The 13,350-nt window shown below is 41.8% G+C and overlaps 1 protein-coding gene across 5 annotated transcripts; it reads right to left on the reverse strand.

Annotated features, from left to right (window-relative positions):
* Positions 1-2,245: 2,245 nt before the first annotated feature.
* Positions 2,246-11,711, reverse strand: LOC136527542 (probable glutathione S-transferase DHAR2, chloroplastic). Of its 5 annotated transcripts, none has more exons than XR_010776838.1 (8): positions 11,366-11,711; positions 8,627-8,717; positions 8,360-8,503; positions 7,723-7,840; positions 5,505-5,645; positions 4,770-4,869; positions 3,345-3,468; positions 2,246-2,511 (listed from the first exon to the last, which is right to left on the reverse strand). XR_010776838.1 is itself a non-coding variant. In XM_066520309.1 (7 exons), exons 1-6 carry the CDS (start codon positions 11,571-11,573, stop codon positions 4,783-4,785), a joined length of 789 nt encoding a protein of 262 aa, XP_066376406.1. In that variant the 5' UTR covers positions 11,574-11,711; the 3' UTR covers positions 3,240-3,468; positions 4,770-4,782. The 5 variants fall into 5 exon arrangements, 2 of the variants coding, with proteins under 2 accessions (XP_066376406.1, XP_066376405.1); XR_010776837.1 differs by having other exon boundaries at positions 2,246-2,506; positions 4,757-4,869; XR_010776836.1 differs by having other exon boundaries at positions 4,757-4,869.
* Between the last annotated feature and the right edge of the window lie 1,639 nt (positions 11,712-13,350).

The raw sequence follows: 13,350 nt of genomic DNA on the forward strand, positions 1-13,350 counted from the left end.
AGAACCATAGATCAACGGTATTGGTATGTTATTTGTAAAATAAGCGCTTCTATGATGCAGAAAACAGGTACTCCTCCGTTCCAAATTATAAGACGTTTTGGCTTCTCTAGATACATTACTTTTACTACGTATCTAGATATAGTGTATATCTAAGTGCAAGCAAAATCTACGTATCTAGAAAAGCCAAAACGTCTTATAATCAATAGACCCCCTCCCCCTTAACAACAAATGAGGTTCAAGTTCAACGAGAATGCTCATTTACATAAGAGCGCGCAGTGGTACTGGCTGGTGTTCCGGCTGTCTACACTTTCCGTTTCACTCTGTCAACCTATTGGCTCGGATACATAGATGTACTGGCTCGGCCGCGAGGTTGTATGTAGGTCAAGTTGCCATGCCAGGGAGCGTACGCAACGCACGGTGATCGATCGGACGGGACAAGGTACTACTTTCACAGTGTACGACCAACTGATCAAGTGACAGTGTGATCGACACCGTGACAACTAGACGTCGCAGACTCGCAGTCGCAGTCAGGCACGGAAGCGGCGTGCTGTACCTCTTCAATCAGCGTGTTGATGCCCACTCGGATTCGGGCCTCTGCACGGAGACGCCATCACGTCGTGCTCTCTCACTCGTGTCGTGGGGCAGCGCATGCGAACGAACCTACCTTATCAAGATACTTTGGCGGCCGCCGCATTTCGATGAACTTCTTTGCTCCCGGCCGCCTCCCCGTGTTAATGCGGCATGGCGAGCGGCGGGATATGCTCGTGCGCGAGGTCGCCGCGATCTGTGCCATACTGCTCGTCTGTGTCCAAGCAAACAGTGAAATTTCGGTACGGGGGACTGCACGGTGCCACGGTCTCATCGCCAGCGAGGAGTTGTGCGACCTGCGTACAGTGCCCGAGAACGCCATCCCACTGACACTGACAATGGAGAATTTCGCTACAGCGATCGATGCATGCATACATTGAGCCACGTGATGTGCGTATGCGGTATGCCCATGCCGATGAAGTATGAACCGATGTCCTGGTCGCCAGCAACGTTCAACAAGCGTGACAGCAGCGGGAAAGCGTTTCGGCAGGGACCAGCAGAGCTTTTCTGGAAATGGACGCATGCATCCGACGTCCGTGGCGCGCGCGTCGCCGTCTACCAGGCAAGCATCCATGCAGCTCGGGCACCATGAAACCGAGTCCCGAGCTCCCTGCTCAGGCGTACGTACCGTCACGCAAGGTGCTACACTGCTACTGCACCTCGCCTCCAAAGAGCAAGCACCCTGTTCGCTTGGGCTTATTTGGCTTATAAGCCGTACTAACGAATAGTATTTTTCTCTCACACCAAATTAACCAATAGTACTTTCAGCCATGGCTTATCAGCCAAACAAACCTAGGAGAACAGGGCGCAACAGGGGACGGACGGCGACACAGATGCCCGGCTCAGTCAGTCTTCTTCCAGATGAAAGATCAGCTGAGATGCGTACGTACTTGCACGCCGGATAGTCACGATATCACATTACTGTCTTTCCGGCACTGGGAATTTCATGAGAACCCGCAAAAATATGACGTGACAACCCACAAAATTCGACGTGATATCTGCGGCGGATACTGATATCGGGAGCACACTAAGCGTGCCCAGTCGCATGACCTGTGACGTATGGGGACGCAATTTCTCCACCTGCACTCGATAACTACCGCTGCCACAAGAAAGCCGAGATGCCCGGCGATCCCAGAAACCACTGTTCCAGGAACACTGTTTTTTTCCCCATTCCCTAAGGGACACAGTGCGTTCAATCGTTGATGTATGTGCAGCGATTGTATGTAACTCTCAACACAAGTGAGCGTGACCGAATAGTTTGGTGACTCGAAATCCGGTGCTCTGGTGGTTGTCAGTTTTGTATACGACGGGAGCATGTCGACTGATTTTTACTCCTTCGATACATTGCCTGGATGCATATATGCTGCCAATCATATGAGCTGAATCAGCAGAACAAAAGCGAGTTTGCGTTGTGTATTCACGAAAGGGCGCGAAGGTACAGCTCGCTGCAGCAGCTGCAAATTTAAAGCTGCGTGTTACTGTAGCGGCAACAATTGCAGCTGCAGCTGCAGCCGCTGCAAACGGTAAGCAGAAGCTAACGGACCCAATCGTGCAACTAAAGAAACTTTTTTTAAAATAAATTGTGCAATGCAACTGAATAGGGTATGCAGTGCATCGTACCACTCAGAAATGCGAAGCGGCTAGTGGAGACGCACTATCCTCCCAGACCGGCCACTTTCCCAGTTTCGCTAGTATCATTGCAAAACATAATTGTGACAACTGACCAGTGACGACTGATGCATGTCTATCTAACAAAGAAAAAGAACACAGCAACATCCTTCCGAGATATTATCCTCATCTTATCTTAGATGCGGGTACTCTTTTGGTCGAGCGATTGGAAGGCCAGAGTTGAAAGAAGACGGAACTGCTTACATGGAACGCAGTGAGTTCCTTTGACGTCAACTCAGTGTGTGTAAATCTCAGCTATAAGAAAAGTATTAGTCAGATCACTGAGATATATGACAATCCACATACTAGTAGCAAACCTCTGCAACTATTGTGTGCTTTCAGAATCTTGCGACAAAACGCACATCACCTACCACTGGCCGGCATAAAACGAGATAATTGGAATTCCACACCTCAATCATTTAAGCGAATGCAAAAAATCTTATCAATCATTGCAAATGTGAATGTGTTACAGGAACATGACCGAGAGAAGCAGCTGACTTATGATGAGGCAGGTCAGCTTCATGCACGGTGACACTTCATCAAATGCAAAGGCTTGGGTAAATATATTTGGAGGTTAGTTAGTAGCTTCAAATCAGCAGAAAGGTATCTAAATTTCGTGGGTGGGCCAAATGATTATAACATTGGCTCTAACATTCAGTGTCTCTGCAAATGCATCCTTAAATCACAAGGAACAAAAATAACTATACAATGAAATGGATATCTTTCGCCATTTCACCAAAAGGTCGCTCAGAACCATAGATCAACGGTATTGGTATGTTATTTGTAAAATAAGCGCTTCTATGATGCAGAAAACAGGTACTCCTCCGTTCCAAATTATAAGACGTTTTGGCTTCTCTAGATACATTACTTTTACTACGTATCTAGATATAGTGTATATCTAAGTGCAAGCAAAATCTACGTATCTAGAAAAGCCAAAACGTCTTATAATCAATAGACCCCCTCCCCCTTAACAACAAATGAGGTTCAAGTTCAACGAGAATGCTCATTTACATAAAAAAACTGCTTTTTACAATTTTATTGATGTTTTCCATTTGACACACAAAGCAAAGGAGATTGGATAGGAATACCTGATATGCTATGCCCTAGAAAACTCCAATCAAAATCCACCACCTTTCATGTACATATTACAGACATGCGACACACCTTTGCATCTAGATCCTCCATTCGTCAATCATCACCTCTCTCCCTCTCCTAATAATAAGGAAAGAAAACATAACATCACATGATAAGCCAAATCGTTGCACATCTTGTGAAACTGATATAAGCAAAGATTGACAGAACATATCTCCATTGCAAAGATATGTTAACTGGTGGGGTCCATAAGCAGAATGGTAGATTCTCACTTTCCAACAGACATTCACTACCAGCTCAGATGGAGTGCCAACTAGTGGGATCCATTGAGAAGGATACAGAATAAGAACTGTGGTAGCTGATAGCCTGATATAGGAAAATGAGAACACCTATGATTGTGGCCATATGCGAGTGGCCCAGTGGCAGATACAGGATTTCAATCATGGGTGCATGGACCTAAACGATGCAATTCGCTAACAATGTAATGTGACGACTGAATGACATTAAATAGTTAGGTGTGCGTATATAAGGATACAATTCACAAACATTAATCCGCAAGTATACAAAGGTAGTCATCGCCAATGTCTCCATAAGCATATTAGTTTCTTGCTTCTTTGTTATCCTTAATAAATTGATCAAGTGGAGCCTGTTGTGTTCTGCTTGTACCTGTACCCCCATGCACCTATACTACATCAGCCCTTGCTATATGGAAACGTGATTGCGCACAACCGAACCTTACTTTAACAACTAAATATGAAGGTCTGGCTGTGATAATATTACATCCAGTGCTATAAAAGCTTACACCTTAATCTTATTATCTTCTACGGTTCTACTTGCTTTTACATAAAGCAGAGCGCATAAACTAGTCCACAAAGAGAGAAGGGTATAAAGTGTGAGGAGATGTTCGTTGCTGGGCCTTGGTAATGGTAGGAGGCATCACTGCAACAGTTGCAAAATGCAAGTAGCTTCTAGCCTCACATAATTCAGAAATTGAAGGCCAAAGAAGCCACTACACAATCATTAGCCCATAATTTAAGTGAACTACTATTGGTGTCCTCTTAACTATCAGCAATGGATATTGATCTTCCCATGTATTATAAGCAAATAGCAGAATTCCTCACAATGGCTCGCTAGACACTCACTACATTATTTATTCTTTATAAATGTGTTATTCTTTTATACAAAAACAGTTATGCATACATTGGAAATACATACATACATATATTTTTGCATCTTATTAGCCAACAACAAGCTTAAGAAAGCCCCCATGTTTCCAGTTCTCTAGATAATTATGAGGTGTGCTGTGTGCATCCTGTCATCATTATTCCCATAGACACAAAATAGTAAACCAAGGAAATCTAAGCATGCAATATTTCTTCCTTCTATTAAGGGGATATATGCAGTTTACCTTAACGTCTTACTTTAGAAATGAATTTAACCCATGACTTTTGGGCGCCATCCAGCAATTACATCCTCGGGCAGAGCTTGAGTTTTGACAAAAGAATCCGTTGAGAAAATTGACTGTGAAAGAACATGATCAAGTAAGGCTAGGATATCCAAGACCATCTCCTTAGGAAGATGTCAAAGAAACAAAAGATAGCATCAAAAGGTACAATCCTCTCATGCCTATCTAATATTTTGGAAAGAATGCATGGTGATTTCTCAATGGCGTGTTTTGCATTACACATACAATGTAAGAATAGCCAGTTCAGTGCTAGTAAAGAATTGGGATAATCAAGTATTGACTATTGAGTCAACATGGATTTGGGTTCATGAGTGATCCTTTCTGATATATTCCCTAATCTCCCCCAAAGCACTATGTCTTTTGTGGCTCCACTTTGTTCTTTAATAATAATTTTGCTTAAATGTGCAGTTCGTAAAACATGAGCAGTACACAGCATGCATATGCTGTGCAACTGGTCAAGCATTGGTATCTGCTGTTCAGGTGGAAAGAAAGTGAGAAAGAAATTCATGGCACTATTTATAGCTACCATAGTTCCATGTTCATTTTTTTTTTTGCCAGATGTGGATGCCTGCTAGGCGAAAGAAATGACATCGTACTCTGGTTCAGTTACATGTCAGACCTAAAGACAAATTGAATACTAATTACCAAAAAGATAAGCACAAAAATCATTGTGCAGTACATGGATACGTACCTTCATGTATGTTTTTACATGAGAAAGTGAATCTGGAACAGACCAATTCTTATAGTGGCCCAGAGCTATCTCCATGTGATATAGTTTAGGGCCCAGAGAGAGATCAGCAGCAGAAATTGTTCCGCCATTAATAAATGGACCCTGCACCACAGTGTCCCAGAATTACACAGCAAATTTCAGATAAGCCACACAGAAACGAATACTAAGTTTCCAAATATAATTTAAGATATCATATAACGAAAAAAGTTCATGTGAAGTTACATCATCTTTCATATGGACTGAATGTAATTTAAGATATCATATAACTAATTCATCTTAGCTGATATAAAACTTGAACAAAGTTTGTATAAGTTTGAACAGAACTCAAGGTTTCTTCCATTTCTGATTGCTGATGGAAGGCAAATGATAAATGACCATATTCTGTATTTGAGAAGTGCTGATGTTATATTAAACAAACCAAGGATCTTGAAAGTTTAAATTTTCCAAATGGGCAGTTGGTTTATTAAAACTAAGTAGTTTGATATGAGCAAAGGGCAACTTTTGGAATCATTGTAGGGTAAAACTACATTTAGATGACCAATAATTCTAAACCATCATGTAGCTTAATTTCTCCATTTTCACACATAAGGGCGTACCCAGTGCAGAGAGCTCCCACTCTGTGCGGGGTCTGGGGAAGAGTGTCAGTGGCAAGCCTTACCCTCGCCTGTGCAATGCGAGGAGACCGCGACTCGAATACATCACGTAAAAATCACTGTAAAAGAACTTTTTTCTCGAATGTGCAGGAGAACTGCATATCATTATATTAAGAAGAAATCGTTGAAGAGGCACACCTATGGGGCCTTGCAGGCGCTAGAAGCCTCGCTCACCTAGAGGTCGCTAATAGATAATAAGATGGTCGTTTTGTTGGGTCAAGTTGTGGGTTGATGTAAAAGGCAAGTTTGTTTCCTGTATGAGTATATAAGAGTGTGTGAGAGTGGTGGGTGTGTTGTAATTTATTTATTTATGTCCTTAATGCAATGATATGCAGCTCTCCTGCGGATTCTACAAAAAAATTATCAAGAACAAAAAAAGGGGGAAGAGCCCTTACAAACACTTACACACCCACACTGTCCAGTGGACTAAGCAAACATTAGCATCTTTTACAAATTATAAAACAACCTCCACCTAAACTCAACTCATGCTCGGCACAAGGCTAAGAGGTAAGTAATGCCTTTAGCCCAGTCAAACCCCAATACTGCAACTCCTCACCAGTGAGCAATAAAGCTCTAGCTAGGTTTGGAGACAAACCATCAAACACACACCGGTTGTGACGATTCCACAAGTAGAAGCACAAAAATCTATTAATATTTTGCAACGATTAGCATCATAGGTCAAAAATGTAGCTTCATATTATTGTAGCATTTGACTTAGCAGAACATGAAGCAAGGCTAGTGTTATAGGTCATAAACATGAGTCCGGCTCATAAGAAAAATGAGACAGGAAACAAGCAATAGCATCTAGTTCAATTTATATATAGATACTCCCTCCGTCCACAAAAGAATGCAATTCTCGCTTCTCGAGGAGTAAAACAGTTTAAACTTTGACTAAAGTTATATAAAAAAGTACTAACATTCATTATATAAAATAAGTATCATTAGATAGTTATAGAATATATAAGGGCGGGCCTGGTGCAAGCGGTAGAGTCTTACCGCCTGTGACCGGAAGGTCCCGGGTTCAAGTCGCGGTCTCCTCGCATTGCACAGGCGAGGGTAAGGCTTGCCACTGACACCCTTCCCCAGACCCCGCACAGAGCGGGAGCTCTCTGCACTGGGTACGCCCTTTTTTTATAAATTTATCTGGAGACATAAAGGCTAATACTATTTACTATAAACTTGGTTAAACTTGAGCTAGTTTGACCAGCACGGATCCCATAGTTGTATTCTTTTGTGGATGGAGGGAGTATCAACGGATTTGAATCATTTAACGATATGGAAATTTTGGATACATCTGTCCAATGTGCACAGCTGATGGATTCTAGAGGAATTTGCAGATTTTTTTTTTATGTATGACACCAAACATGGTATAATACATGCAACAATGCACAGGAATCTAAACAAGTATGTAGATATGACAAGTAGAAGGGGGCTGCAGAAATTATAGAAATATTGCAGCTCGTGCAAAACAATTGTACTATTATGAACCATTCATGTAGCATTACAATTGCTACCAGCCCACTTACATTGTCTTTTAGATAACTATCAAATGAAGTAAGCTCATTAAGTAGTGCCTCTTCTGTTCCATCGCTTGGATCTTTGCTTTTGAGGAAACCAATGAAAGTGGAAAATATTTTTGACCCACTGTAACGAAATTTATGCACAATAATTATGACACTCATAATAATAGAACTGTGAGTATTAACAAAATAAAAAGAAAATAACAGGCTAAAGTATCAAACAACATTTCCATGTAGGATGTACCAATAAAGTCACTAATTTAATGTCGTACATACCAACTCTGTTAATGATAAGACATATTTTGAACAACCACAGTGAATGAATCACATATTCTGTTAAGGGGATATGGAAAAGAAAATATAATAGTTTGTATGCTTTTTTGAGATGATGGAGAAGTTCCAGCTTCAGTCCTCTTCATAAAAGAGGCATCAGTCCATAAATAATACAAACACACCCAAAGTTTAAATGCTTAGACCAGTTCGTCATGCATAAATGCTCAGCACGAAAATTAAACAGATAATGAGAGAGAAATTAGCACAAAATATGTGTGGATGACTCAACATTTGCAACAAGAGTGCTGAACACCCTTACAAAAGAGCAAAACAGGAGTTATTAATTAGGGGCACTGGAAATATCACATACACTGAAGCCTTTTCTGGTGGAGTTGCCAAGGGTGGTTCAGGGTACTTCTCCTCTAATGTTTGTGTTATAACATCAGAATCACCAATCCATTTTTCCTCAAGCTTCACGATAGGCACTTTACCTTCTGGGTTGATTTCCAATAACCTAACGAAGCAAGACAAAAGCATGATGGTTCATGGGCTCATATGGCCATGGAACTATCAAGCAGAGAAACAGCTAGTACTAATCTGAATTCAGAAAGGTTAGCCTTGTCTTGCAGATAGGTACCAATCTGGCTTATTAGCTAGATCAACTAGCTTCAGTTCATAAGGCAGATGCTTCTCCTCTATAGTCAACAAAACTCTCTGTGTGAAAGGACCTGTGGCCAACATGTGAAATTTAACTTAGACTGTCAAGTATTTCAATAATCAGAGCAAAAAAACTTGTTGCAATGCAGTTAAAAACCTTAAACTGCGGTGTTACATTCTAATATAAAGGAAACAGGATTCACACACACTTCCATTCTAGTAATATCAATGTAGCCCCACAGTACCAAAACAGATGCCAATATTAATCTTTCAAATGTCTACTTTGAAAACTCCCCACCCCACCCCTCTTCGTCTCTGTTTTAAAGGAGATGTGTGTCTCGAACCCAGGCCGTCTAAGTGAGACAGTGTTCAGGTAACCGTTAATATCTACTCGTATTAATAAACTACTATTAATAAGATAAACTGCTGATGCCTAATGTTATACTGTGAATTATACTGGCAGTAGTTTCCCTACTTGAGCTAAGCATGTACCAGACTGCAGAGCAAGTTTTGCTATTAATAAGAAAATATAGATTAGAAAAAGATAAACCTACTCTAGTTTGTTTCTGAATGTTGTTATTCTATTTCTATCACAGAAACAGTTATTCTGTGAAAGTTAATACTCCCAGTACAAATATTTTGTTTTTCTATACAAAATGAACTCTTTTATTCTCACATTCTATCATTCCTTCCACATGGCACAAATTGACAACAAGGACTACCAATACAGCTTAAGCATACAGAAACCCCGGAATGCATCATATCCAGAGTCCAGAACCTTTTTTGTCATTAAGGCATTAAGACATTCTATAGTCCCTAGTAAAGCTTAAAGGTGGTGTAGAGCAGGAGACAGCATTTTAATTAAGCAAGAAATTTCACTCCAAAGATAACTTCAACATGTTCATCTCTTAATATACTATACTACATTAATATCAAACTTCACCAAAACACTGAAAATACAAATCACCCAACCTTCACCAAGCACTGGAAAAAATTTCTCCAAATATAAACTCATCATAGAAGTGCACCTTTCGATTTTCCATGCATTGCTGTTGGTTAAATGATTTAGAGAACATACACTGTTTATATTGTCATGAAGATGATGGCTAAAACAAGTGCACTAAATCAAATGCTATTTACCAAAAAAATTGGCTTGGTGCAGACTGCAGGACCAAACTATGTGCTGAAATAACTACATCCACGTCGCACACGTCAAATGCTGCTGTTTAGCTAAAACCTACCACCACTCATTTCATGCAATCTCAGGTTATTATGTTCTATCTTCACGTGTCTTCATAAAGCACATACGGGTCACGATACCAACACGAAAATCAAATACCAATATACCATCACTCTAAACGTCAAACAAAGCTATCATTTTCATTTGCAGTTGCACTCTTAACGCAGCAAATTAAAACCTCCTCCAATTCAAATAGCTACCCAGGGGTGGATCTACAGTATCCCAGCGGGGTCCGCCGACCCCAATGACTTCCTGAGAGCGCCTAGTAATCGCTATTTTTTCACCAGCTTGGACCCCATTGTAATTGGAAACTGACCCCGGTAATTACAGCCCAGCCCATAGAAGCAGCAAAGTCCACTGCGTCGACGCAGTCGTAGCCTCGTAGGCTCAAGCAGTGCAACTACGCATGCCCAGAAGCGAAAAGTCATGGATCTCCACAACCTACAGGTGACTGTTTGTACCGGCGTCACATTCAAGGCTTCAAGCCTCTCTGCCCCGGCGCTCCACTGTTCGAGCCTATATATAGGTATTCCAAAATACCAAATCGCCATTAGTACAGACGCATGCACAGATGCCTCTACACTACTACTAGCAATCGTTGAACCTTAGATTTTGATGCTTATTTTTTTTTCTGCTGGCTAATATAATTAGAATTCAGAAGCAAACCATAGAAAGAATTTTTCTCTACATACAAGCGAATGAGGATTGAGGAGTAGAAAAATTGGTTGATTTAAGAAAGATGTCAGTTAAGGAAATTCCTTCTCTAATACTGTAATTTAATCATGGTTCTTGCACATTACTCAATATCTGCTTTACTGTTTAATTATGTTGACTAATTTGATAGGCAATCAAAACACACTAGAACGATTCTTGAAAAGGAAAATTCCTCCACTAGTGACAATCACATTGCTTCATGGAACAAGAATTTCTTAATGCAATCCTAAATGTTGATGTAATAGTCCGAATATGAATAGACTGAAACTATAAAACATAACCACTATTGTAAAGAGTTTATTTTATCTTATTATGATATTGCTAATTTTATCCCTCCATATGAACTTTTGACTTCTACAATATGCCATCATTATTAACATTTATGTCTATTATGTATAGATCATGGTGTTAGATTACTATATATGTTTTGGACAGAAGCGAACCTAGAGCTTCTTATGAGCCTGGGCAATGTATAATAGCTAAAGTAACAAATTAAGTTTAATATCGAAAGTATATAGACTAAAAAATAATTAATTTTACATAGTAGAATTATACATGGACGAGTCCGGACAGTGGCCCAGGGTCACCGGACCCTATGTCCGCTAGTGGTTTTGGTTGTACGAGTCTATGCCGACCCCGGCGACGATTTATTATAGATTCGTCACTGTAGCTACCAACGCAACCAGCATTGTTGTCAGTTCACCTTGCATTATATAGACTACATTTACCCAGCGCGCGCGAGAGAGAGAGGGAGAGAGAACTCACAGTCTCCGAGGCGGCCAGGGACGGTGATGGACTCCTTGGCGCAGACCTCGAGCGGCTGGGCCGAGGCGCGGGCCACATACAAGCGGCGCTGCGGCGCGGCACAGTGCAGAAGGCGGCCGCAGGAGCGGCGGAAGGTGGTGGCGAGCAGCGCTGAGGAGGGGCCAACGGTCGTGGCGGCGGCGGAGGTGCCGCGGAGGAGGACGGCCATGCCTAACTCGCCGGAGCAGGTCGGCGCGGGGGAGGATGCGGTTCAGTCACGACGGGAGCACGCGGCGAGCTGTTGTGGCCCGGGAGCGGAGAGGGGAGAGAGAAGCTTATCTGATGCCAGGCCGCAACCGCTCGCTATTGAGTGGAGCTAAAGCAAAGAGGCCTGGACCTCCTATCCAGACGCTTCGTGTCGCGGGCTCGCCACCCTGCTTCTGGGCCGATCGACAGCCCTGCATCGCCAAGAGTTTATTTTTTAAAAAAGTTCAAGGCCCCTTAACTATTGCGGTTGTCCTTTTTTTTCCTCTAAACTCTAAAACAACTAACCTTCCACAACTTTTAAAACCGTTTATTTTTTATCTTGATTGGTTTTGACAATAATTTTACTGATGTCGCTCCATGTCAGGGGAGATAAATCAGACTAAGTCGAGAGTTCAGGAAGATAAATCGGACTACAAATATTTTATTAAAAAATCCAAAAATTCACAAAAGTAGTTTTTTTAAAAAAAATCCAAATATTTTTATATTGAAAAATAATAAAATTAAAATCCTGAAATTTGATTTAATATTTAAAAAATCATGTAAATTTTGGTATACCTAAAAAAAATTATAAAACTAGCTTTAGATTTTTTTTTCTAAAATCATGCTCTATCTTATGGTGCCTAGTTTAAAACTATTTGAATCTTTTATATACTCATGTTGGTGCTTATTTCCCAAATGGCATATACGCAGCGACGGAGCCAGCGGTGGGGCTGGGGGCTCTAGCCCCCCCTATTGATCCTGGGCATGTGGAGCACCTCTAAGCCCTCTCTTAAAATTTTATGCATATATGTATTAGGTAGGAGAGACTAAGGTTAAGAGAAGATAAAAAATATTCTATTCTTTTATTTAGTCTCTTCTAAATTTTTTTTATGGCTTCGTCCCGGGGTGGGTGGGTAGAAGGATTTTGGCGTGCAACTCCCCGCGTGCCGTGCCTCGTCGTTTGGAGGCGATGACCCTGTCCTCCACCCCTCGTCAGTATGAGTTGTCAATTGTCATCGTTGCCTCGCAATACGACAACCTTAGCTGCTTGTAACTCATGAGGAGCTTTTTTTGCAAAATGCACAACATACAGATGGCTCGAAACGTTGTGTCCGTGCAGAGAATACATGCTGGTACACTAGACTCCATATGTCAAGGTCGCACTAGACTCCATATGTCAAGGTCGCACTAGACTCCATACATCAAGGTCGTGACGTTAACCAAAGAGCAAAGTCTATCCTCGAACGTGTTCGGTTGTATCATTTCGGTCCCTAAAATTCGTAAATCACTAGTAGAGAACAGACCTTTGATCCTCGGTCAAAATGGACTAGTTCCGGGATTTTTTGCGCCCGGGACTAGAGATACCTTTAGTCCCGGTTGGTGGATCCAACCGGGACTAAAGGTCCCTGCCCAACGGCTACTGCGCCAGACAGAGGTGGCAGGGACCTTTAGTCCCGGTTGGAGCCACCAACCGGGACTAAAGGTATACTTTTACTCCCGGTTGGTGGCTCCAACCGGAAGTAAAGGTATACTCCCGGGCCGTGGCTGCGCTCGGGGTTGGAAAGTTACCTTTAGTCCTGGTTGGATCCATCAACCGGGACTAAATGTTCTCCCTTTATAAATCGGCCGTCTCCTCTTTCCTCCCCGAGACCGAGCTCAGCACATTTTGAAGCTCACTGCAGTAGTGTTCTTGCTTCCTCCCTCCCTCCATTGTTCCTCCATCCATTCTTCGATTCCTCCGTCAATTTCTTCGATTCCTC

This window comes from Miscanthus floridulus, chromosome 19 (assembly GCF_019320115.1).
Source record: "Miscanthus floridulus cultivar M001 chromosome 19, ASM1932011v1, whole genome shotgun sequence".
NCBI classification, from domain to species: Eukaryota; Viridiplantae; Streptophyta; class Magnoliopsida; order Poales; family Poaceae; genus Miscanthus; species Miscanthus floridulus.

What these genes read in the sequence shown, in the direction of transcription:
- LOC136527542 (XM_066520309.1), bottom strand. Translation starts at nt 11,573, where the DNA reads ATGGCCGTCCTCCTCCGCGGCACCTCCGCCGCCGCCACGACCGTTGGC. An exon ending in CCCTGGCCGCCTCGGAGACT is followed by an intron (nt 8,718 to 11,365) that starts GTGAGTTCTCTC and finishes TGTTGGCCACAG; the next exon opens with GTCCTTTCACACAGAGAGTT. An exon ending in CCACCAGAAAAGGCTTCAGT is followed by an intron (nt 7,841 to 8,359) that starts GTATGTGATATT and finishes ATTTCGTTACAG; the next exon opens with TGGGTCAAAAATATTTTCCA.